General features: G+C 38.6%; 2 protein-coding genes and 1 non-coding gene across 4 annotated transcripts; 1 reads left to right on the plus strand and 2 right to left on the minus strand.

The window, feature by feature from the left end:
* Positions 1-3633: 3633 nt before the first annotated feature.
* On the minus strand, positions 3634-3706 carry TRNAK-UUU (transfer RNA lysine (anticodon UUU)). Its single transcript has one exon. It is a non-coding gene; the product is annotated as a tRNA-Lys (tRNA).
* A 728-nt stretch (positions 3707-4434) lies between these two features.
* LOC147860647 (uncharacterized) lies at positions 4435-6852 on the minus strand. Its single transcript, XM_087324293.1, has 2 exons — positions 6464-6852; positions 4435-4956 (listed from the first exon to the last, which is right to left on the minus strand). The coding sequence occupies exons 1-2, from the start codon at positions 6806-6808 to the stop codon at positions 4600-4602; spliced, it is 702 nt and encodes a 233-aa protein (XP_087180419.1). The 5' UTR covers positions 6809-6852; the 3' UTR covers positions 4435-4599.
* Positions 6853-6867: 15 nt separating this feature from the next.
* On the plus strand, positions 6868-9327 carry LOC147860648 (Tetratricopeptide repeat (TPR)-like superfamily protein). 2 transcript variants are annotated; one of them, XR_015530218.1, is made up of 8 exons: positions 6868-7245; positions 7643-7709; positions 7819-7858; positions 7928-8060; positions 8602-8673; positions 8768-8828; positions 8952-9013; positions 9148-9327. XR_015530218.1 is itself a non-coding variant. In XM_087324292.1 (8 exons), exons 1-8 carry the CDS (start codon positions 6925-6927, stop codon positions 9209-9211), a joined length of 840 nt encoding a protein of 279 aa, XP_087180418.1. In that variant the 5' UTR covers positions 6870-6924; the 3' UTR covers positions 9212-9327. The 2 variants fall into 2 exon arrangements, 1 of the variants encoding a protein (XP_087180418.1); XM_087324292.1 differs by having other exon boundaries at positions 6870-7245; positions 8768-8848.
* The last annotated feature ends 16982 nt before the right edge of the window (positions 9328-26309 follow it).

Consider the following 26309-nt stretch of genomic DNA (forward strand, 5'->3'; position numbering starts at 1 on the left):
TATTCTTTAGGTTTGACATGCTCCTAAAGAGGTGGTTTTTTTTTTCCTTATGGTGTGGGTCGAAAGAAGATAATGTAGAAAGCTCTCCTTTCGTGGAATAAGAAATTGTTCACAATAGTCCACGTGCCTATGAAGCAATTATGCATACATTTACATGTACCATTGTAGGAGGCAATTCAATGATCCTAACGTAAAGATACACTAAAAAACAATGTGAACAAAGCATGTTGCCAACTGAAGAATAAAAAAGGCCGATGTTGACCATAAAACAAAATGCATGTTGGATGTTTGATTATGTACACCAACACGCATAAAGTACACGCACTTGTGAATTTTTGTTCTAAAAAGTATAATACTTAACACTCGCATACGTTGTTAATACATGTAATGTGGTTATTATGTGCATGCATTCCATATGATCTTGATTCCATACACCTTTATGAATCAATTTGGGTCTACGAATTCTGAAGTTTTTTTTACGAAGCCAACTAGGCGAGAAGTTGGCTTTATTTGCATGCACACAACCATCCATTTGGCTTTAATTAGACATAATTCTTGTGATTGCATCAAGAGTTGCCCAAGCATCTAATAGCAAGGGTATCATTATGGTGCAATGCCGTGTTGATTGTCACTTGTAGTACATATGTCAAAAAGAACGGCCTCAAATCGAAGTATTGTGTTACATAGAAGGACTTGTTTCTGGCTTTTTCTCACTCATAATTTATTTGAAAATAACAACCACCCAAAAAAAAAACTTACCATGTTCTTGACGCAACAACGTAACTATTGTATTGTGTTTTTACTGATGGCAAAGTTAATAAATTGAATACTAACTATCGAGGTAGTGATGATACTACCCTTAATATGAGGGTTGTTTTTTATGTTATTCATTCATGTCTTCACGACTTGCGAACTATTTTGGATTAGTTAATTAGATGCAACTCTCATTGTGATCCCCTTTACAAAATTACATGAATCTAAGACATTATGAGCAAGGATCTAGCCTTAAATATTCATAAACAATTCTACGAATATTCATGCTCATTGGTTTATCTATCTCACGCACTCTCAAACTCAATATGTACACATTGTGTGTTCATGCTTTGTATGGTAAAAAATAGTGAACATGATAAGATCCCAAAATCAAGTCGTGTATGATTTTCAAGATTTGGTCGTATGTGCATATTTGTAATTTCATATTCTTAACTTGTTGCATTGATTTATTATCTTCGTCTTTTTACCGTTTTGAATGATCATGACAATATATGATGTACACATGAGGTGTTGTCATTTGTCTTTATGTCATGATGAACCCTTAACGATGAAAAAGGAGATCGATAGCGTGACTTCTAAAAATGATTGAGATAATCGGCACCTGTTACAAGTAGGAGAATGCGGAGGTTGAACATGTAATTTTCAATGTCAAATATGTGCATTACATCCTACATAATTTACAGAATAACAATAATACATTGGGGAGGATAGATAGTGGTAGATATGATGACTAAGGAATGTTGTTATTATTGTATGTATGAATGTCGTCACGTTGAAGAAACATTATATATGTGGGGCGGATGACAAAAAACACTTGAATATGTGATACTTTTTTATTCTTCTCTCAAGATCTGCCGACATGAGTTGTTGCCCTTTGTCTGTCATCTATGTATTAGATATGCACAGAAAGAAGAAATATACAAGTCCCCATTACTACATCTTTGAGCTTACAAACAAAGACATGATTCGAGAATTTGCAATGTGAGTTGTAATCGTGCATCATTGATTAGATTCACGAGTTAACTTTATCGAAGCTCTAAGATGAGCACGTTTTAGGACCTTTAGGACTACCATCAACCACAAATTGAAATATTATTACTATCATTCTAGAATTGTGATGGAATCAACTACTGATGGTCAACCATTCCCATGTATCATTCATTACACATGCATTGATTGTGGTAGTAAACAATGTGCTTGAGATAGAGATGGAGACTATAGTGAAGGAAATATGCCAAGATAAGGGCATAAAGAGTGGCAGAAAATTTTGTATAACATGTGCTTGACTTTTCTTTGAGAATCTAAAGTATAATATTCGACGTGCATTAGATATATCATATAAGATTCCACAAGGATAAAATATATGACGACGACATGTATTCAATATAAGATTCAATATGTAGGTAGTGTAACACTAATAACGTGCTCCAAAGGGATTTCCCAAGACAATAATGTTAAGCTAAGCCAAGGAATACCATTTTCTACATAAAATAAGAATGAGAAGAAAAGACAAACAATACTAGGTTTGGCAATTATATTCAAACAAGTGGAGGCATTCTCACAAAAAGCAAGCAAGTCAATAGACAGAGGGAGACACAAACACAATTTAATTAAGAGCGTGTTCACACTTGGCCACCGGTAACAAGGGACAGACAAAGCATGTGGCAACTTTTGATTGGAAAAAGGGCAAAAAGGGGTTGTTAGGCCCATCCAGAATACGTTAGGCTAAGATAATAAAAAATTGGTACAAGGGCAAAATGCCACATGGAAAGATTTAGAATTTGCGTATCGTTGCCTCGCATTGGCCATCCATAAAGATGTTCATAATTATTTCTCACGTTTTTTAGATTTATTCAAGGTAAACGTGTGGTATAATATCCATGGTGCCCAAGGGCATCGTCAACGATAGTAAAAAAAACTATCCCATGGAAGTTAATTTCTCGAGGAATCCAACACAGAGCGAACATTCTCGATCACAATGAGCAAGCATCATATGCAAAGTTTAAACATTTAACAAAGACAGGGAAAAGCTTGTCTTTTAGGTTGTGCGCTTGCATGAAGCAGGGACAACCTTTATGGGAGACATTTTGAACCCATAACAGGTTATGGCTTTGAGATCACCAAAATGCAACGGTATATACAAGATTGACATTTTGACCAAGCAGGTAGCTTGATATTATTGGAGATGCGAGGCATCTAGTTTGCCGTGTCCCCAAGGGGAGAAGTAACAGTCGGCAACGGTTCGGTTTGAGCCAAACCGAACCTCAAAACTGTGACTTAACGGTTTAAACGATCCAGTTCGGTTCAGTTTCAACAATTAGAAACCACGGTTTAATTGTTTCTTCTTCTTTTTTAAGTATTTTTAAACAATATTTTTCATTTTCAAGCCTTATTCTCACATTTTAGGAAAATCTTTAAATTTTTGAATTTTTGAATTTTGACGAAGTTGAAAATTGAAATCATGGTTTGAATTTCTTTTTTAATGGTTCGGTTTATCGGTTTCGTGGTTCGGTTCAAGTTTCACAAATTTTAAACGGCTCACTTTTGACACTTCTCAAACCGTTGCCGCTTGTTAGGAAGAAGGTGTGTTTTACTTTCAAACATGGATGATATCTCATGGATTATAAGCTACAAAAACGAGGAATTATTAATTGAGAAAACTTTAGAATATTTAACTAGCTATAAATAATACAAACCATAGAAACCCAAATTTGTTGGAATGCAGACATTAAACCCTTTAGTTTATTGACAAAAGAAAGCCAAAAAGACTATTAAAATATAGTTACATTTTATTTACAAAAGAGCGTAACAAATATATGATACCTACACAAGACTCTATAAGAGAGAACACTAGTATTGCGCCGTCTGTGGGAATCGAACCCACGACCACGTGGTTAAAAGCCACGCGCTCTACCAGCTGAGCTAAGACGGCTTGATGTTATTAAATCCCCTAATAAATATATAAATATAATCCAAACAAACACTTCATAAATTGAATGTCTCCATAAAATACTTGGAACTCGTCCTTCATAATGGTGTGTTTGTTTAAAGAAAAGAAGTGAAGAAGGCCCAAGGGGCAAGTAATCCCAGTGACCAATGTTAGTGATATAAAGTGCCCATAAGCTAGATTCATGTCCGATTTAAGAGTGAGAGCCTTGCTAGCCAACCCATGGCCAAGGATTTTGGCGGGGGGAGGGGAGAGAAAGCATCTTCGAAGGCTTTAAAACCTGGGACATCCAACTTATAGAAGGTTGATGTGTTACTCGATCGAGCTAAGGATGATGGGCATCTGCATAACGTAACACATTCCATCACATTTGCATCACGTCACTTGTGCTTCCCGCTCTCTTAGAGGAAACGAGTTTTGAACCCATGATACAAAAATATTGTAAGCTGAGTTAGCGAACCCAATGTGAAGATATGAGGCATGGAAATGAATTTACAAGAAATGGACAAAAGATGAATAATTTCAGCCTTCAACAATATTTCATATTCCGAAATTGTGAATGGATGGAGAGGTCCCAAGCATCAACAAAATATATGAAAGGCAAATCGAGTACAAGACAAAGTTTGCCCTAACATAGTTACACAGTTTTGTCTTGTCATAGTTACATGACCACTATTGTTGAAAACCTTGTCACCACAACCAATCCATTACACGAGCCTAAAGTAAAGCAAACTCATTCTCTAATTGTTTCAAAAGATCTCCATCGAAAATTATCTTTTTATACACATGGAAAGAAGTCAAGAGAAGAAAGAGAGTAGAATAATAAACTTCTCAAAGAGTAGAGTAGAGGCTCGTCCCCACGTGAGAGCCATCTTTCACTATTTGAACTGATGGGTGTCGCCATACTTGGCGAGAAGGGATTCAAAAGCTTCCACTTGCCCTGGATCATACTCCCCTTTCGTATCGGGTTTCCACATGACAAGGAAAAGAGCGGCCGCCTTGTCATCCTCGTCCATGATCCGCATCATGTACGTCGGTATGTCACCAGTCATAGACTTGCCTTTTGCGAATCGGACGGATTTGATCTTCTTCAGGGCTAGGTGGAAATCTACATTCTCATCTTTATTCATGAGGTTCGCGTACTCGCCTCGCCCCGCGACTGTGTGGTAAAACAACTTCTCCAAGCTGGTGACAGACTCTAGGATCCCGGCTCCAGTGTTCACGATGATCCTGATCTGCGATGAAAGCGAGTGGAAAAACAGGAGAAAAGAAAACGAAAATCATGCCTTTTGCTCTTCAGGGTGGTCGATTAACATTGTCACATTGATGTGAATGTATCCAATTTTGAGCACAAATACGTATACAGAAGGAGAGGAAGAGGAAGCGGTGCTCAAACATAGATATACACACAGTCACATATGGATACACGTACGTACATATATGTATATACACACATGGGTACGTATATGCATATACACACATGGATACATATACGTATATACATATATGTGTATGTGTGTGCATACCCATAGCCATAGCCATAGATAGAGGAAGATCAAAGAGTTACACATACACATATAGTCATGGCCATAGATAGAGGAAGATGAATGAGTTACACATATACATAGAGTTATAGCCATAGCCATAGATAGAAGAAGCTGAAAGAGTTATAAATACACATAGAGTTGCAACCATGGCCATAGTCATATATAGAGGAAGCTTGTAACAATCGACAACGGTTCGAGAGTGTCAAAAGTGAGCCGTTAAAAAATTGTGAAACTTGAACCGAACCACGAAACCGATAAACCGAACCATTAAAAAAGAAAATCAAACCATTCAAACCATGATTTCAATTTTCAACTTCGTCAAAATTCAAAAATTCAAAAATTTAAAGATTTTCCTAAAATGTGAGAATAAGGCTTGAAAATGAAAAATATTGTTTAAAAATACTTAAAAAAGAAGAAGAAACAATTAAACCGTGGTTTCTAATTGTTGAAACTGAACCGAACTGAATCGTTTAAACCGTTAAGTCACGGTTTTGAGGTTCGGTTCGGCTCAAACCGAACCGTTGCCGACTGTTAGAGGAAGGTGAAAGAGCTACACATACACATAGAGCTATAGCCATAGCCATAGCTTGAGGAAGATGAAAGAGTTACACATACACATAGAGCTGCAGCCATAGCCATAGCCATAGCCATAGATAGAGGAAGATGAAAGAAGTACAAATACACATGGAGCTGCAGCCATAGCCATAGCCATTGCCATAGCCATTGCCATAGCCATAGCTTGAGGAAGATGAAAGAGTTACACATACACATAGAGCTGCAGCCATAGCCATAGCCATAGCCATAGATAGAGGAAGATGAAAGAAGTACAAATACACATGGAGCTGCAGCCATAGCCATAGCCATAGCCATAGCCATAGCTTGAGGAAGATGAAAGAGTTACACATATACATAGAGCTGCAGCCATAGCCATAGCCATAGATAGAGGAAGATGAAAGAAGTACAAATACACATGGAGCTGCAGCCATAGCCATAGCCATAGCCATAGATAGAGGAAGATGAAAGAGGTACAAATGCACATAGTGCTGCAGCCATAGCCATAGCCATAGATAGAGGAAGATGAAAGAGCTACAGATGCACAGATAGCCATGGCCATAGATAGAGGAAGATGAAAGAGCTACACATGCACAGACAACCATCACCATAGCCATGCACACCCACACACACACACACTTACCCGGCCGACACTCTTTGCTTCGTCTAAGAAGTCTTTGATGGGCTGCGTCTCAGAGCCTCCCTCTGCTTCGGCCGCATCAGGAGTGGCAAGGATCCGGAACCCTAATTTCCTATTGCAGACATTGAACCTCCCGTGAGCTGATAATGATGATGAAGAAAAAGAAGCAGAAGCAGCAGCCGCAGAAATCCTGTGGTTGGGATGCAAATGTGGCTGAACAGCACAGAAGAAGCGATCGCAGAGACTCGGCTTAGCAATGCTGGATAATGGTCTGATGGACAGAGAAGAAGAAGAAGAAGAAGAAGAGGGGTGAAGAAGGAGAAGAGCAGAGGAAGAAAGGGCAGCCATGGCGTCTTCAGATCACACGAAACAAGAACAGAAAAAGTAGGGCGGGCTCTCTGCTTCTTATCTTTAAGCATGTACAGATATAAAAGCTACAAGTGGCTAGAAGAAAGCATGCGGCAATGGCCTCCTCGTCGCAGCTTCTCTCTCGTCCATTTCCTGTACTTCCCTCTGATCATCGCCATCGCCATCGCTCAATCCCATATAGCTTCAAGATCCCTGTGTTTTCATCCAAATCCCCATCCCGTTTGCACAGGCGCAGATCCGTTAATCTCGCTGCATCTGTTCTAGGGTCAGGGAGCTTCCTGTGGGCTGCCATTGGTGCTGGAGGAGCTCTCGTGGCTGCAGCTATGGCAGCATCTATGTCTTCTTCTGCGACAGGGAAGACTAAAGCACAGCAAGCCTCCCTTTGTGTGAAACGAGGCATGGAGCTCTTTGTTCAGGTTTCTTTCTCTCTCTCTCTCTCTCTCTCTCTCTCTGTGCATATGCTCCTGCTCTTTTGCTTTTCATATGCCCTGTCTCATTTTTTGGTCAGTATATTCCATTTCTCCCGTGCTTAGCTTGTTCTGTCTCTTCTGTGTTTAGATTCTTAGTTTGTTCTGTGTCTTCTGTGTTTAGATTCTTAGTTTGTTCTGTGTTTTCTGTGTTTAGATCCTTAGTTTGTCCTGTGTCTTCTGTGTTTAGATTCTTTGGTTTGGCATGTGTTTGATATGCTCCATATTATACACAGAGACAGATAGACACAGAGAGATCGAGACCTAAACACTCATTCCCTCCCTGATTTCGCAAGATTATGTGCTCAATTTCTCTTCATATCTATGCCTTTTAATTGATTGTTAGGGAGATGTAGAAGGCTCGCTTGTGGAGTTCGACAGAGCACTAGAACTCGACCCTCGACAAAAGCCATGTCAGTGAGCTCATTGATACTCCATGTCATTACAATGAGCATATTTAAATTGTTCAATCAAGTATTTATTGGGAGACATGGTTCCATCTTCTCGCCTTTTTTCTCGCAGATCTTTGGCAGAGAGGCCTATCACTGTACTATGTGGATAGGTAAGGAATGAATTTCACGATCTCATCTGTTTCTTCTTTTAATTGTATTGATCTCCGTTTAATGCTCAGGTTTTTAGATGGAGCAGCACAATTCAGGGAAGATGTGGCGGTCAATCCAAATGACACTGAAGAGGCAATCTGGTCATTTCTGTGTGAAGCACGGATTCGAGGAGAAGATGAAGCTCGAAAGGACTTCTTGGAGGTAATGAATCTCTATTTCCTTTATTTTTTTTGTTTGTAGTTGATGTCATTCTATAAGCACAGAAGAGTCTTGATTCCACCTATAGGTGTGTTTTGCTTGAAAATGCCCACAAACACATACATAATGTATTGTTAATCGATCAAGCAAGTAGCATTATTGGCAACTATGGTATATATTTCTTTGCTGTACTACTAGTCAGCATTGCTGCACATGGTCTGGCAAACTGCTAGGCAATAGGCATGATTGACATATGCCTTGTTTGTATGATAATTTACAACGGTAATCAGGCAATGTGACAGCACAAGTTTATGTACAATAGAAATCCGACATGTTTTGGAGCTTGAATTGTGGGTCCAGTTTTAATATGTATATAACGATCAGGATTCTTTATTTATTCTGTCTCTGAGTTTTGTAGAGATTATTTAGTCTCTGAGATTATGAAATAGAAGAATCTAAAATTTGACGGTGACTGGTTTGTAACAGTTTTTTATGTTGCAAAAATGCATACTCTGATAGATTCCCTTGTGATTCTCCCTTTAAGGTCGGATTGGATCGTCGTCCTGTCATGAGGAAAGCATATCAGCTATTCAAACACGGGGGCGATCCGAATGATGTAAGTATTTGAATCGAAAGCCATGTTCTACATTTGAAAGGTGTGTACTTTCCACAAATGGATAAATAGGTGTGGAAAATCTTTGGAACCAAAGCTGGTAAATGAATTCAAAGACGGAGAGCCGTATGAAATATTTTATGCATATCTTTATGCGGGTTTGTGCCATGAATGCCAGGTATATTATCTGTATCTTCTTATTTGTCGGTTATTTTAGTATCCCCACAAGATTATGGGGATTGTAACAGATGATATTGATACTTGCAATTGCTGCAATGCAGGGAAATTCTGATGCTGCAAAAACTGCCATACTAGCTGCCACGGGCACTCCATATGGCTCAAGGTATTGTAAATCATGAGCTCATGTGTTCCTGATAACGGTTAACTTGTTTGTGAGCTCATATGCTGCTAATAAAATGGTGCATTATGATTTCTTTCGAGAGTTATTCGCTTGTCTTAATGGGAATCATCATGTAGGTCAAGTGATTATATGGCTATGCTTGCCAAAGTTCACTGCAAGTGCCGTAACTGGGATATTTGACAAAACAATTAGAACGGAACCTTTTGATGTATGAGTTACCGAGAACAGATGTAAAAAAATATGATATTATTTTGTAAGGCATTCCAATATTAAGTTACCGAGAACAGATCCTTTGATATATGCTCTTCTCTTTCCTTCATCAAGCTAAAAAGCATGATATTGTTTTGTAAGATATTCCAATATTAAGTTACGGGGTTGCCATATGCTTGAAGAGGCTGTTTTATGTGCTGTGTATGTTAGTTTTGCTGAACTCAGTGCTGGATTGATTAAGGACCTAGTATCTATCATCCTCTGCAGTTGTTGGTGCTCGACAGCCATATGTATATGTTAAAGGAATGCATACTTTGCAATTCATGCTATTGAATGTGTCTGCTCTGGGAGCTTGATTTTTTGTGATGGTTCGGAAACTAGTATGACCAATTTGTTCAATTGTAGAATATGTTGAGAATGGCCGGTTGATAAACAAAGACAATAACAGAAGGTCCACATGTACAGATACTATACAATTGTGCTATCAACAATGGTATCAACTTTACCAAGTACATTTGAATTTTTTTATTATTGCTTAGACATGGGCCATGTATACATGATATTCTAGGTATTCCAAATGAAAAAAGAGCATACTCGACTACCTAGGATTGCATTGTCAAGTAGAGTACTAGAAACTAGCCATTCCCATCTTCAAACACTCTAAAATGAACACATTCCTTTCCATTGTTACTATTTATACGGGTGTGACATTTTTGGCATACAAAAACAGCATCATCTTAGCATTCTTCATAATATGCATCCTACATTGCATTTATATGTTTGGTTCCTTTTATGGACCATGAAAGATCATGAATTAACTGTTTACATCTGATCAAAAGATCTGTCAAAATACATTAAAAATTTGATTTGCAGACTAATATAGTGACATGCGAAAAATTATTTTGCACCATGGTGCTTTAGAAAGGTTACTACATCAAAAAGAGAATTCTGCTTACGTCTGCTCAAAAGATGTGTCAAAATACATCTAAAAAATTGATGTGCAGACTAATATTGTGACCTGCAAATTTCACTATGGTGTTTTAGAAAGATTACTAAATCCAGAAAGTAGTTTAACTCAGTTGCCGGGGTCTTAACTAATACTGTTCTTTTGCAGCAATACTGGTGTCATGCTTCATGCTTTACTGTAAATTTTAGCAGCAAATGGAAAGTTAAAAAAACACCTTTTCTTCTAAAGAATTCACCTCCTCATAAAATAGAGTCACATATCAAGCACAGCCAATATATGGTTATTCTAGAGATCTCCTCAACATTCCTTGACATTTAATTGGAAGCCTCGCTACATACAAAGAGAGCATCAATTCTCTAGGTATCTTTGAACACCATTCAAATCCATGGTTTGGACACTGCATCTCACAAGGCTGAGACTGTCAATCATTATCAGTGATCACTTGGTGATCCATGTCTAAAATTTGTAGCAAATGCACAGCCAAATATGGTTATACTAGAGATCTCATTAACATTCCTTGATATTTCATGGGAAGCCTCTCTACATACAAAGAGAGCATCAATTCTCTGCTTTTTCAACACAGCCAGAGCTCCCTCCACATTTAATGAGTCATTCTGTAATTTCTTTGGGCTATGTAATTGCCTCAATTTCAGCCCCCTCATGGGTTTGGATCATGTCTAAAGGAATTTCATATCTTGAATGTATAAGTTGAACTTCCCTAGGTTTCTTGGTAAGAACAAGGATAATCATACTCAAGCATACCAAGAGTGTTAGCTCAATGGGATGAATAAACATGAGCATTAGAAGAGGTCAATTATTATAGAACCACCTTGAGATATATTTATCTCCATGTCTCAAATGTGACTCTAACCCAATTGTTTCTCCAATCATCTTCATCTACTATCATAAATATCAATTTGCAGATAGTTTTTATATGCTTCATCTCTAGAGCTTGATGTCCATTTGGTTGAAGCAAACAATCACAAAATTGAGTAGGAGACCTTGTCTTGTTAATGCATAGTGCCAAATGATTGGGTTGGCACTCTTCATTACCTATTTGAAATTGCACCATCATGACTGTCAAAACATTGTAAATAGACTTCATACATGGATATGCCGATATTACTATGAGCATAAGACATGCCCAAAATCTAGGGTTCTTTCTAGGATCCCAATCACGAAAACTCCATGCCCCTTCTTTGATCTCATGCAACATCACAATTGGTTGAAAAGAGAATCATGAAAAGAGCACGGTTGGCAAAACATTAGGATACAATTGGTATAGATTCAAGCTACTAATAGAACCCATTTATTGAAACATTTCATGACATATATAACTCCCTTATTCCATACATTTTATAGTAAAAAAAGAAGATAGAGACTAATCCTCTCCTTGTAGCCCACAACCTAGACCACCTTAGTGTTGTAGAAAAGTTCTTTTGTACCAAATGAAGATGGATAAGAGTGAATGGGTCTGGTAAAGAAAGTTTTGAATTGGAGAAATAAAGAAATCAAAACTAGTGCACATATTTTTTGACATTGCAATCTTTTCCATGAGTGAAACTTGAACTCGAAGAGCAATGAAAAATTGCAACCTTTTGATCCCATCACCCTCTATTATGAAACCATGGAATTCTAAAGGAGATTAACAGTATGTTAAATGGAACCCCAGCTTTAGAGACCAAATTTTTTAGCAAGTGAACCTAATATCAATGCATGAGAAATCTCATTGATTTGCAAATAAAACAAAAATCTTTACAACATTCAAAAAACTTCAATTTGCACTAGAATGCAAAACCATGAACAAAATAAACCAATAAACTAATGCTTTTACAAATTTGGCAATAATAACAAAGTGAAGATTGCCAAGTCTAACAATTTTTATGATCGAATGCATATGCACATGTACTTAAACAACATATTGCACTATCAACAACACCTCGTTGTAAGCTATGTACATTTTCCAAAATTCCAAGTTCGATGTTCCCATTCTCACATCAATGGACGAACATTATTGAAATTTGCCAATACTCAAATAATTTGAGTGTGTGCACAAAAGGCTGGCTCATATCTCAATGCATCCACAACCTCACGAATTACAATTTCGAACACACCATAAAGCAAGTTTTGCATACGATAGTTCTACAAAGATGCCACTAAAGTTGAACTTTAACTAGTAGAAAATCTAGCAAACTTGATTAAGCTGAATGATTAGCACCAATATATTTGTAATTAGCACTAATATTGTGTGATTAGGAGAAAGACTCTTTAATTATCCCACAATCAGTATATCCCAATGCTCTTAAGTTTTTTTTTCTCCTTGAATCCCCCCCCATTCTTCTTATTGAATGCATATGGGGATTGTTCATCTTATTTCTTCTCGTGAAATAAGCTTCGTTGCAAGATGCACAAAAGCATTGATGATAGCCCTTTATATGTATGTATGTATGGTTTGGTATCGTTGCAAGCTGTAAGTATGTGTGGTAGGCAAAGTTTGATGATGGCCCTTTATATGTATGTATGTATGGTTTGGAATTGTTGCAAGATGTAAGTATGTGTGGTAGACAAAGTTTGATGATGGCCCTTTATATGTATGTATGTATGGTTTGGAATCCATTCTTTTGGTCAATGAAATCAACTTTTTTAAATTGAATTTACAGTAAATATGATCATATTCTATGTCCGTGCTTACATTTTTTGCATGATTTTGGACCACGTTTGGAGATTGTTCTTGACTATTATCTAATTTGTGCATCTTTCAAGAACTCGAAAAAACATGACATTTTCTTTTTGTTTTTCAAATGGGTTTAGGGGGGCATTTGTCAATCTAGTCAATGTAGATCAAACATTGTCCTTGAAAGCTGAAATGGTGTGCCAACTTGCACACCAAGAAGTCTTCTAACTCAAAATGCAAACACTTTTTTCAATAAGCTAATGGATATTCCAAATTCCTTAAGGGATATTTCCTTTGAGCTCCCTGCAAAACACTTGCTTCAATCATTTAACAATGTGTCACATACCTTAGAGAGGGCACGCAGGTCACCAATTTAGGTTGCCTTTTCAAATCATGCAAGCCTTCGATCAGAATTGCCTTTCCAATTCAACATTACTTATGTTATTATACAACCCATCTAATCAAATTGATACCATGCATACCTAAGTAGATAATGTATCCACATTTACGTCATTCACCTAACAAGGCAAAGTCATGATGTTGGATCCTTGGTTTACACCTTCCAAATAAAACAATTACATCGTATAAATAGCTCAATGTCAAAAGAAGTAGAAGGCTAACATGCATCCGAATTAGAATTCAATGCAGACCAATTGTTTTTGGCAATAATTGGATGTGATCTTCTCATTCCATTTAACAAACTTATCTCAAACAGTCGTGACCTTTTAGCACACGACAATAGCTTTTAATTATGTATTTTTTTAAATGACTAATGAACCATCAAATCTCTACATGGGCCATACATGATGCATTTGGTTCTTCAAGTCAAGCTTCAAAGTTCATAATATAAATAATTATCCAAATTTCACAATAATAGAGTTGACATTTTAAATGTTCGAGCAAACTCAACCCTTTAGATTAAACAATTGACATTTGAAAAGCACACGAAGTTTTCGGGTGAATTTTCATGTCATTAGAAATCTAAATTACTATAACACTAGCATTTATTGCAATGTAAATTATTGCAAATACATAGTTACTCATTCAAATCACAGAAATAACCATTGAAAAAGTATGTTATTAATCACATTATTGCCAATACATATATTTTCTCACATGTAATTAGATCTTTGTGATTGACAACTAAAGAAAGTGGTACCATAATTTATGGTTCCCCTAATAATAAATAAATTTTGGACATTTGAATGCATGGAGAGAACAAATTAAGTGGGATCCCCCACCTTTAAATGTGACCTATTTTCTTACTAAAAAAAAAACCGAGTTGGCCATTGTGAGTTTGACGATTAAAGGTAGATGTTCATTTTCTAACAATTCCAAAAACACGAGTTTGACCTTGCACTTGACAATTGTGTTTTTCCTAATAATTTAAAGAAAGAAAACGTTGAACGCAAGTTTTTTAAAACCTTTTATTTAATTATTGAGGGGGGGAACCCCAAATACCCTTAGGTGTTCTTTTTTTTGAAAGAAAGATACACCTTAGTATATTATGTACTTGAGAAATGGACAGATAGAAAACAGAAGGAGACATTTCATCTCACCTCTATAGTAATAGAAAGGCTAATACCAACATCTGATCAAACAAATGATATCATATAAGAAACAAGTGGAGTACAAACTACTGCAATATAAAAGAAGGTATGGCATAATTCCACCTCACACCAGAAGTTGTATCTGAAAATAAGTGAAGCCCTCACCATCGTTTCTTAAAGTCCACTTGACGTTGCCATAGAACATCAGTTGAACCCTGCAGATCATGATATTGCCCACGTAGGGTATGGACAAATAATAACCAGAATTCAATAAGCATGGTGTTGAGATGTATGTGAGCATTATTAAAAATGACATCACATCTCACTTTCCATATTGTCCAAATAGCTAATGACGTAATAGTACGCCAAATAACCAAAATTTCAATCCTAAACCGTAGAATAAAAGATGGAAATGAAGTGAGATAGAGGTACCCATGGGAAGGTGAAAGACATGAGAAGCATGCCTACTTTCATACTTCATAACATCTCCATGAAGGACACCCCATAATACTACACCCCACGAGAAAATAGAACGAAAATAATGGTGTCTCAGCAATAAAAGCAACTTACTCCAAAATTGCTTGATCTTGGGACATAACCAAAACAAATGCAAAATAGATTCCCCAGATGCACCACAATGTATTCCACAACCATATTGCTGATTTTGCCTCAACCAATCACCAACAGGAAGAGCATAATGCATCAACTGCCAACGAAAACAAATCACTTTTTTCGGCAATTGCATACTCCACAACCATTTCCAAAATTTTGTAAGTTGCAATGCATGCACATTATTTGCAGTCCAATGCTTCATGGCAGCATGGCATTTATACTTTGATTGCAATAATAAATTTCTACCTAGCTTAGCCGAATATTGGAAAAACTCCAAATGTTTACCATTTCCTCCAACACTTAGCTTTTTCCATTGATAATCAATTGAATCCCAATCCAAATTGTAAAGCGGTTTTTAAAAAAAAACCCACAATGAACAACACCGTAAGAATTCTTGAAAGAGTGGATCCAAAAACCATTTTTTTCCAGATCTTGCAACTACTCGAATAACTAAAACATTGGCGGACATCCACACTTCTGATGCAGAAAATACATGCCACATTAAAGTATATAACATCACCTACAATGTTAGTTACTTTGGCTCCTAAAATAACTTTTAAAGGAGAGAAATAACCAAACCAGATTGCTAGAAGGGGACCATGAAGCCATAATTTGTCCCAATGCCTCTTGCATATCATTGCACATAATAACACTTCCTCGAACTGAAAGCATCGACAAAAATTGTAACGGATGATTCATAACATAACATCCCCATGATAGAACATTACATGCTATTGATGCATCTAAAGAAGCCCAATTCAACCGAGGACGACTACCAAGCAGAAAATCCCTTGTATCAGAGAAGAAAAAATTCCAGGTCAAAGGTTGTCTCAACAAGTCATCCGTTGTCGAAGGCATCTTCCGAACTAGAAACTTTTTAACACCTGACCAACTTGCGAGAATTCCATTAAAAAACCTATCTTCTGATAAGGTTGTTTTAAACAAGTGAAAATTCTGAATAAAGGCCCATCTTAATGAGGGTTGCCACATTCCACCTATTGTTAGACACATAGTAGACAACCTATGCATCATCAACCGACTCCAAACACCTTGCATTGACAACATAACTCTACACACAAATTTAGAAAGCAAAGCCTTACATTGTGCTTTTGGATCCACCAGCCCCAACCCACCATTTTGTTGCGGAGCAATCAAATTGATTGACCAAGCTACTCTTGGCCTTTTATCTTGACTTGTTTTTCCTCCCCAAATGTAATTGCAAATGAGGCGTTGCACTTGCAAAATACATGATCTAGCAAACAATGTAGTAGAAACAATATACCAAATAGTAGCTAAAAGAACTTGGTTAGCTACAAGTACACAACCTGCAAATGATAGGTTAACTGAATCCCAAAGCAACAAATTTCTCCTTAACTTTACAAGTAGAAGAGCAACTAACATATCTGCAATAACATGAAGTCCCACTTGGCAACCCAAGTAATGAGTAGTGGTTCCATCATGAACCCACTTGAATTCTTGCGAAGGCATCCAAGAAGGCAACGAATTTTGTGATACCCAAAAACCAAGAGATTTATGCCAATTTATCTTTGCTCTAGAGGCCAAACAGAATTCCTCCACTACTTCTTGCAATTTACTTAAATTTTCATCATTACCTTGAACATAAATTGCAGTATCATCTCAAATTCTGAATCCAATAGTTGTTGTTGCATTGCAGGCAAAGGCAAACCCTTCAGAGAAACTTGAGAAGAATTTAAATACATTGAGAATGTTTCCATTACTAGCAAAAACAGGAATGGGGCCAATGGACAACCTTGACGTACAGAACCGTAAATAGAGAATTTTCTAGTTTGCCCATCGGCTACCAAGACTGAACTAAAGGCCTCACGATACAACGAAGCTATAGCCCTAATCCATTGAACAGGAAAACCTAATCTCAAAAACGAACCTTCCATGAAATCCCAATCAATTGTGTCATATGCCTTTTCAAAATCTAATAAAAGTACCGCAAGATCTTCTTTATTCTTCACTGCCATCCTTGTTAATTCCCAAAATAGAAAAACATTATAAAAAATATTACGTTCTTGCATAAATCCCATATGCAATTCATGCACAATATCTGGAAGAAAGGATTGTAATCTCAACGCCAATAACTTAGCGTAAATGTTGTAAATTGTATTCAATAAAGTAATGGGCAACCAACCCTTCACCTCATCCGTAACAACATCACCTTTCGGAATGAGGCATATCAATCCCGCTTTCCACTTTTGAGGCATAATACTAGATTGAACATTTCTTGAAATGCTGCAAGTAAATCATCAACAATCAAATCCCAATATGTAATGAAAAAATATCTTCCTGGTTATAGGTTATAGGGTTAGGGTTAATGATATTGATCTTGATGATTGATGATGAACGGTAATGGTAGAATAGGGTTATGATAGGGATATAATAAGCATTGTGGGATTGAAGGCTATGGCAATGGCATTGCAAATCATTGTGAGGTGGGGGAATGGCTCCACCCCCCTCCCAAGGTGTAATATGGTTGGTAGGGATGTATGCCGTTAACTATGTTAGTCAACATGTTGCATTATGGGGCTCACTTTTTTAGACTTAATTTGTGGGTCAACCAAGGTTACTTATGGGTGGTTTTGACATGTGTGTTAATGCATCATAATCTATTACAATATTCTATTTTGCTTCAATCTCAATTTGATTTTCTCAAGGAGCCTAATTTGGTGAACTTTTTGCTACAAAAGGGATAGGAAGGTAGAAGAGACATGTGATATAACTCTACAAAACATTAATGTCATTCATCAAAAAGTATGGTTAACTAATGGCCAACAATGACTTGGGGGTTCTCGTCAAGAGTTCTCTAAAGTTCTCTCTAGGTGTAATGTGTTATTAATACATGCACCACTAGGTGTAAAGAATCGGGTATGATTCTTGTGTAGCGGAATAGGTGTGAACTGTGTGTGTGTATGAGAGAGAGAGAGAGAGAGAGAGAGAGAGAGAGAGAGAGAGAGAGAGAGAGAGAGAGAGAGTGAGAGAGAGACAAGGAGTAAGACACAGAGTATACGCAAGGTAGATTATATTAACAAAGGAGAAAGACTCAACATTATACAAGGTGGGAGGAGGGTGCTTTATATAGTCACCCTCTCTCTTCATTAACTACAAGACTCATGGAGCACGGGGGATGTGAAAGCTCATAAGTTATGTGTCATAGAATATGATTCTATGACTCATACTAAATGCTAGAATACAAAGAGGTGACATAATGGTGACTCTTGACCGTTGGAGTGTTTATTCACTCTCAAGGTGAGTTCACACACTAGACAAAGTTGAGCTTGATTCTCAACACACCCCCTCAAGCTCAAGTCGGGTCGGTTTCAGACGGTATCCGAAATCTGCTTCGACTCGCGTTCCGGAGTCCGCGTCAACTCGCGTAAACTCGCATTTATGCGGAGTTGCGGAATCCGTGCTCCAGCTTGCGTTGTGCGTAGTTGTGAAGTATGTGCTTCGGCTTGCGTCTTTCTTCGCGGCTTTGTGCGGTAGATCGGCTCTTCGCGGCTTCGTTGTGCGGTTGCGGAATCCACGCTTCGCAACTTCCTTGCGTGGTTGCGGAATCCTCGCGTTATTGCGTAGTGTCTTCAGTACTCCCCCTCAAGCTTGGCAGGTCAGGGATCGTCAATCCGAGATCGGTCATGAATTGCCACAACTTGTTGGCTCCTAAGGCTTTAATGAAGATGTCGACCGTTTGAAGATTGGTGCTAATGTGTTGTAGGTCGACATCGCCAGCTAGAATGCGCTCTCGGATGAAGTGATAGTGCACTTTGATGTGCTTTGTCCGCGCGTGGAACACCAGGTTCCGAGCCAGATAGATATTGCTCATGTTGTCGCAATAAAGGGAAGTACGCCCAAATCCTTGAGTATCCTTTTGAGCCATACGGCTTCACATGCGGCCACTGCCGCGCTCTTGTATTCCGCCTCTGTGCTCGAAAGAGCGACGGTTGGTTGCTTTTGTTGCTCCAAGATATTGCTCCGCTGCCGAGGGAGAAAACAAATCCGGAGGTTGATCTTCTATCGGCTTTGTAGCCGGCCCAATCGACGTTTGTGTACCCCTCGAGTCGTATTGGCATCACGGTCTTGTAGAGGATGCTGCAATCCATTGTGCCGCTCACGTATCGTAGAACTCGCTTAGCGCAATCCAAGTGAGTATTACGCGATGTTTGCATGAATTGGCTAAGGAGACCGATCGGATAATTGAGATCGGGTCGTGTGATCGTGAGGTAGATGAGACTCCCGATACTGAGTCGGCTCAAGTCGTATTGGCATCTCAGTCTTGTAGAGGATGCCGCAATCCATTGTGCCACTCACATATCGTAGAACTCGCTTAGCGCAATCCAAGTGAGTATTACACGGTGTTTGCATGAATTGGCTAAGGAGACTGATCGGATAATTGAGATCGGGTCGTGTGATCGTGAGGTAGATGAGACTCCCGATGAGTTGCTGATACTGAGTCGGCTCACACGCTTTGGTGACAAAGGTTGCATCTAGTTTGAGATTGCGATCGAGCGGGGTTGCTGCGGATTTGCACTCAACCATCCCGAACTTGTATAACAAGTTGAGGATGTAGTGCCGTTGAGAGATCATGATTCTGGCCGGAGTCCGAATTACCTCGATGTCGAGGAAGTAGTGGAGCTCCTTCATGTCCGTCATCTCGAACTTGTCGGAAAGGAGGGATTTGACCTTATTGATTTCGACGAGATGCTCACCTCCAATGACAAGGTCATCCACATATAGGATGATGACGATTGGACTTGCGGAATCGCTTCGTATGTAGAGGGAGTTGTCCGATTTTGACATACGGAAGCCAATTTGATGAAGATATTGGGTTATCTTCGAATGCCAAGCACACGGTGCTTGCTTGAGGCTGTAGAGTGGCTTCTTGAGTCAACATACATCTTTCGGATGGGTGCTCGAGTTGAAACCGGGTGGTTGTATCATGTACACCTCCTCTTCCAATTCGCCTTGTAGAAAGGCGTTCTTGACGTCCATTTGATGGAGGTGCCACCCTTTCGCCGTGGCAAGCGCAATTACGGTCCGTACCGTCGTCATCTTTGCCACCGGGGCAAAGGTCTCTTCGTAGTCAACTTCGTGCGTTTGGGCGTAGCCTTTCACTACGAGTCGCGCTTTGTAGCGGTTGACGGAACCGTCGGCGTTGTAGTTCACTTTGTAAATCCATCTGCATGCGATCGCCTTTTTGTGTGGTGAGGTGGGAACGAGATCCCACGTCTTGTTCTTGCGTAGTGCCTGCATCTCCTCGTTCATGGTTTCGATCCATCGCGTATCCTTGGTTGTTTCGGAAAATGTTTCCGACTCGCGTACTGTCGCCACCTTCATCATAAAGGCATAGTGATATGCCATGTAGTTGTTGTAGCCGAATCGGCTGATCGGATTCTTTTCACAGGTGGAGCGACAGAGCTTTTCATTTGCAGAGATGAGGGCTTTCTTAGCTCCGATTGGTACATCAAAGCCGTTGAACTCACTATTGAGTGAGTGAGTCAACTCATCGTCGTTGAAGCGATCGTCTTCGTATTCCGCCATTTTCGCCTTGCCTTTGTCCATCTTCGGGCTAGGCCGCGATGTGCTTTGATTGCTCAAAGGCTCTTGTGGTCCGCTCAATCGGGTCGTGATCAGACTTTCTTCGAACATGCACGTAAGGCGATCTTCATCCTCTATCTCTTGTTCGGCGGATTCCAGGTCAAGCGGAGTCAGAGTCGAAGTTGTCTTTGGTGCGTACCAGGATGCGGACTCGTCAAAAACGACGTCTCGACTTACTCAAGATTTTTGAGTTGAGGGGTTGTAACACTTGTACCCCGTTTGCTCCAGTGAGTATCCTACCAGGGCAAAAATTTGACGGGTGTAATGCCCGTCAAAGGCCATTTTGCCCGTCAAAAACATACATCTAATAAAAATGTCCGTCAAATGACATATAAAGTATAAAATTTTCCTTTTCATATGAAAGGCCACTAAAAATTATCCATGTCAAATGACATGCTAAAATTCTAATTTCCATGTCATATAATATATATATATATTATATGTAATAACTAATAAGTTATAAGTTATAACTATGTGTGTAGTATGTAGTTACAACTTACTAAGTTACTAGTATAAAGTGTGTAATATACTAGGTCCTAGAATTAAGAGTCTAGTCTAATATATATTAATATGACAATATTATAACTTCTAAGTTTATATATATGTATTTAGTTACTAGTATATATATATATATATATATATATCTTATATGTTTTTTAAAAACACACTTAAAATAAAAAATATAAATTGTAAGTTGTAAATTGTAATGATGAATCATGATTTATGATATAAATTCTCAAATCGATTTAAAATTTTAACAATAACATTAGTCATTTATTAAATACTCTAATATACTTTTTTTTTCGAAAAAAAAATACTTTAAATTCTAATATACTAGAGTGTAGAGTCTAGACTCTAGGTTTAATTTAAGTTTTAATTTAAAACTAAAAATTTTACTAACCATCTTTTTATACTTATAAGTTATTACATTTTACTATTATCTATGCTTTATTAAAAAATTAAGGTTAATAATAACTTATTAGTACAGAACAAAGGTGAGTACTTCTATTAGGGTAGCAAGCTATTCTTCCACAGTCCACTTAAAAATTATTGATTTTATATGTAGTTTTTCTGCAGCAACAATAGAAGAAGACACCCTTCAAGGCTAGGCTTAAGCTTCAACATTTTAAATAGGTAAGTTACCATCTATTACATTATGTAATATTATACAATATAGTTTTTGTATTACTTAAGCAATAACTTGCCTGATTGTATTATATTGAAATGAAATACTTTTAATACACAAGTTTTAAGTTAAAATTAAAACTTTTAATAGTTACCATCCTTTTTATAGTTATTAAGTTATTACTAATAACTATCATCTATGCTTTATGAAGAAATTAAGGTTAGTAATAACTTATTAGTATAGAAAATAAGTGAGTAAGTACTTCTATTAGGGTAGCAAGCTATTGTTTCACTTAAAAATTATTGATTTCATATGTATTTCTACAGCAACAATAGAAGAAGACATCCTTCAAGGCTAGGCTCAAGCTTCAACATTTCAAATAGGCAAGTTACCATCTATTACATTATGTAATATTATACAATATAGTTTTTGTATTATTTAAACAATAACTTGGCTGTTTGTATTATATTGAAATGAAATAGTTTTAATACACAAGTTTTAAGTTAAAATTAAAACTTTTAATAGTTACCATTCTTTTTATAGTTATTAAGTTATTACTAATAACTATCATCTATGCTTTATGAAGAAATTAAGGTTAGTAATAACTTATTAGTATAGAAAATAAGTGAGTAAGTACTTCTATTAGGGTAGTAAGCTATTGTTCCACTTAAAAATTATTGATTTTATATGTAGTTGTTCTGCAGCAACAATAGAAGAAGACATCCTTCAAGGCTAGGCTCAAGCTTCAACATTTTAAATAGGTAAGTTACCATCTATCACATTATTTAATTTTATACAATATAGTTTTTGTATTACTTAATAACTTGGTTGTTTGTATTTATTTTACGTATTTCATTATCTTTGTGAGGTAGTTATGTTCATTTGTGTACTTTCTATAGCAATAAAATATATAACAATGTAACATTACATAGAGCTTTTCATGTCTAAAATCTGTATGTCAAATGACATGTTAAGTTTTTGCAATCTTCTGTCATATGACATACATCTTTAAAAAATGCCCGTCAAAAAACTTTAAGACTAACCCGTCAATTTTAGGCCCTGTATCCTACGAGGATACATTTCTCTGACTTCGGGTCAAGCTTTTGACACTTCTCGTTGGGGATGTGCACATACGCTATCACGCCGAATATCCGGGTGTGCGATAAGTCCGGCTTCTTTCCAAAGTATTTTTCGTGCGGAGTGACCTCGTGCACCCCGGATGTTGTGCACCGGTTCATTAGGTAGACGACCGTATTTGCAGCTTCGGCCCAATATGACTTGGGCATATGCTTCTCATTCATCATGGCCCGTGCTACTTCGAGGATGTGCCGATTTTTGCGCTCGGCTACTCCGTTTTGTTGCAGAGTGTGTCGACAAGTGAATTCTCGCCGAATTCCTTCCTTTCGGAGATACGTCGTGAAATCGTCCGAGAAGTACTCCTTGCCGATCTCCGATCGGAGACATCGTACATGTCGGCATGTGGCTTTCTCCACTTCATTCTTGAATTTTTGGAAGTGTCTGAACACTTCGATCTTTTGCCGCATCGGGTAGATCCAAGTGTGCCTAGAGAAGTCATCGATGAAGAGAACGTAATATCGGCATCCGTTGAATGTAGCCGTCTGTGCCGGTCCCCATACGTCGGAATGGACTACGTCGAGTAGACCTTTGCTCACGTTTCGCTCTTTCGGGAATGGGTGTCGGTGTTGCTTGCCGAATTGGCACGCTTCGCATACACCTTCAATCTCCTTCTCTTTGAATGTCGGAAGTCCGATGACGACTCCTTTCGATTTCATTGCTTTGAGTTTGTTGAGATTGAAGGAACGGAACATTGCCGATGTGCCGAATCGGGTGCATAGTGTCATCTCCTGTTTCGACATAACCGGGTCGCTCCGGCTCTCGAAGTTCGAGAAACCATTCTTTATGGGATGTCATATGGTTTGAGGCTCCGGAGTCAACAAACCATACGTCCTCCGGATTGAGGGCACTAGTTGAGGTAGAGGCCAACATAGAGTTTGCTCTATGTTTCATCATGAACATTCCGCCACGGTCGGAGTTGTGTGCATACATTCCGCCACGATCTTCGTAGTCGGAGTTGTGCCCGTACATTCCGCTATACTCTTCGTAGTCGGAATTGTGCACGTAATTCGTGAGTTGTCGGCTTGTGGAAGCTGATTCACGCATCTTCTTTCGACACTCTTCTTCGTGGTGACCGAGCTTTCCGCAATATCCGCATTCGGTTGCGTTTTGACGGCTTGGGCCGGAGTGGAAGCTCCCCCTTCTTGCGAAGGTTCCTCATTGGCTTCCGTTTTGCGGCCGAAATTGGGAGTTGTTGTCGTAGGTTGGACCTCGTCCGCCTTGTCCTTGGCCAAATCGGCCTCTCGCTCGTCCGCGTCCTCTTCCTTCGTTCGAGAGCGTGTAGAGCATGTGGCCTTCCGACTCATTGCTCCTTGTACGCACGTGGTTTTCTTCGACCAATAGCATTGATTGGAGCTCGAAAAAGGAGGGAGATTTCACCCTTGCTAGAACGGCGGTTCGCATCGCGCCGAACCGTGGTGCAAGGCCGCTGAGGCATATTTGCACCATCTCATCATCATCGATACTTACGCTTATCGAGCCGAGCGAGTTACAAAGCTCCTTGATCTTCAAGGTGTATGTCGTGATGGACATGTCCCTTTGTTGAATGTTGTTCAACTCTTGGCGGAGTTGAAGCCTTCTTGCGGTTGTGTTCGCCGCAAAAATCTTTCGTAGATTTTCCCATGCCTCCTTCGGCGCCTTGGCTTTGCGAATGTAGCCGAGCATGTGATCATGAACACATGTCGCTAAGCAATACATCACGCAGCTTGCGGCTTGCTCCCATGTCGCGTATCCGGGAGCCGCTTCGACAGGTCGGTCTTCGTGCTCTCCTTTGATGTAGCTCCAATAGCCTTGTCCGACAAGGTATTGGTGCATCTTGTACTCCCAAGATGCGAAGTTGTTTCGATCCAACTTCTCGGTAGGGAGAGCGCTCCCCATTTGAGTATTCATTATGTCGATTCTTCTTCTTCTTCTTCTCTCTTCGAATGCAAGCTATGTAGCGAAGCTACAATATTGATGAGTCGGTTCTTTTTGAACGTCGGCGTTGTCGTGAAGATTTTCGGCAATAGTGTGAAAATCACATAAAACGTACAAAATCGAGTATGAATCATGTAATACAATAATTGTGAAGATAACATTTTTAATATCTAAGTACAAAATGATGGAGGTTTCGAATGCACTTTATTACACGAGAAATGGACAACTAAATGTCAAGATATGAGGGTATAAAGTTTGTGAAAAGAAAAGAGAAAATTGTGAGATATCCCACATAGGCACGACAAATACGGCTCTCATCATATATAAGGTGGAGCAAAAGATATTATCTTTGTGTCTATGTGTGGAGCATAGAGAGTTTAAGGTAACTTGAACTTAGAGTGGAGGTGGCTAGCTACTTGAAAAGGGTTTTGGCCAACCAAAACCGGATCGGCGATGGAGCCGGTGATCCGGCGGCATCCGGCGACGGCACCGGTATCCGGCGAATCGGCGACTAGATAAAATAAATATATAAAAATATATACATATTTACATATACAAGAAGGGCAAATATGGATTCAAACCTTGCACCTCCAAGTTAGGAGTCAAATGGCTTACCATTAAGCCATAGTATTTAACTAAAATTATATTTCTATCATTGTACTTTTACATGTAAATTCTCATCCATGAGTGCTAAAATGAGTGACATGGTTAGCATGCACCACATGTAATACTTAAGCGCCAAATGGCAAACATGCAATTTATGCATGTCTTGTACCCTCACATGCATCATATGCATGAGAGCATCTATAAAAGAGGGAAGGGGGAGGAGAAAAACATGGTTTTTTTTATGAAAATTAAGAGGAAGAAATTCGTTTCCAAATCAATCATGTAATCTCAACTTCTCTCTTTCCCAATCTATCTTAAGTACTTTCTCGCCAAAGCTTGTATCGACTCTAAATCCTTCTGGTCCAGAACCCCGGCGGTTCCGCCTCACGATCCGCGCGTAGTGACGGATCTTCACGACAACGTAGAGCTCAACACACGCGAATGGGCTAGATGGAGCTACCAAATCGCTCTGATACCATGTAAAGAATCGGGTATGATTCTTGTGTAGTGGAATAGGTGTGAACTGTGTGTGTGTATGAGAGAGAGAGAGAGAGAGTGAGTGAGAGAGAGACAAGGAGTAAGACACAGAGTATATGCAAGGTAGATTATATTAACAAAGGAGAAAGACTCAACATTATACAAGGTGGGAGGAGGGTGCTTTATATAGTCACCCTCTCTCTTCATTAAGTACAAGACTCATGGAGCATGGGAATGTGAAAGCTCATAAGTTATGTGCCATAGAATATGATTCTATGACTCATACTAAATGCTAGAATACAAAGAGGTGACATAATGGTGACTCTTGACCGTTGGAGTGTTTATTCACTCTCAAGGTGAGTTCACACACTAGAACAAGTTGA

The sequence above is a fragment of the Azolla caroliniana genome, unplaced genomic scaffold (assembly GCF_043228905.1).
Source record: "Azolla caroliniana isolate FFs.n. ecotype wild unplaced genomic scaffold, voAzoCaro1.0.p SCAF_9, whole genome shotgun sequence".
NCBI classification, from domain to species: domain Eukaryota; kingdom Viridiplantae; phylum Streptophyta; class Polypodiopsida; order Salviniales; family Salviniaceae; genus Azolla; species Azolla caroliniana.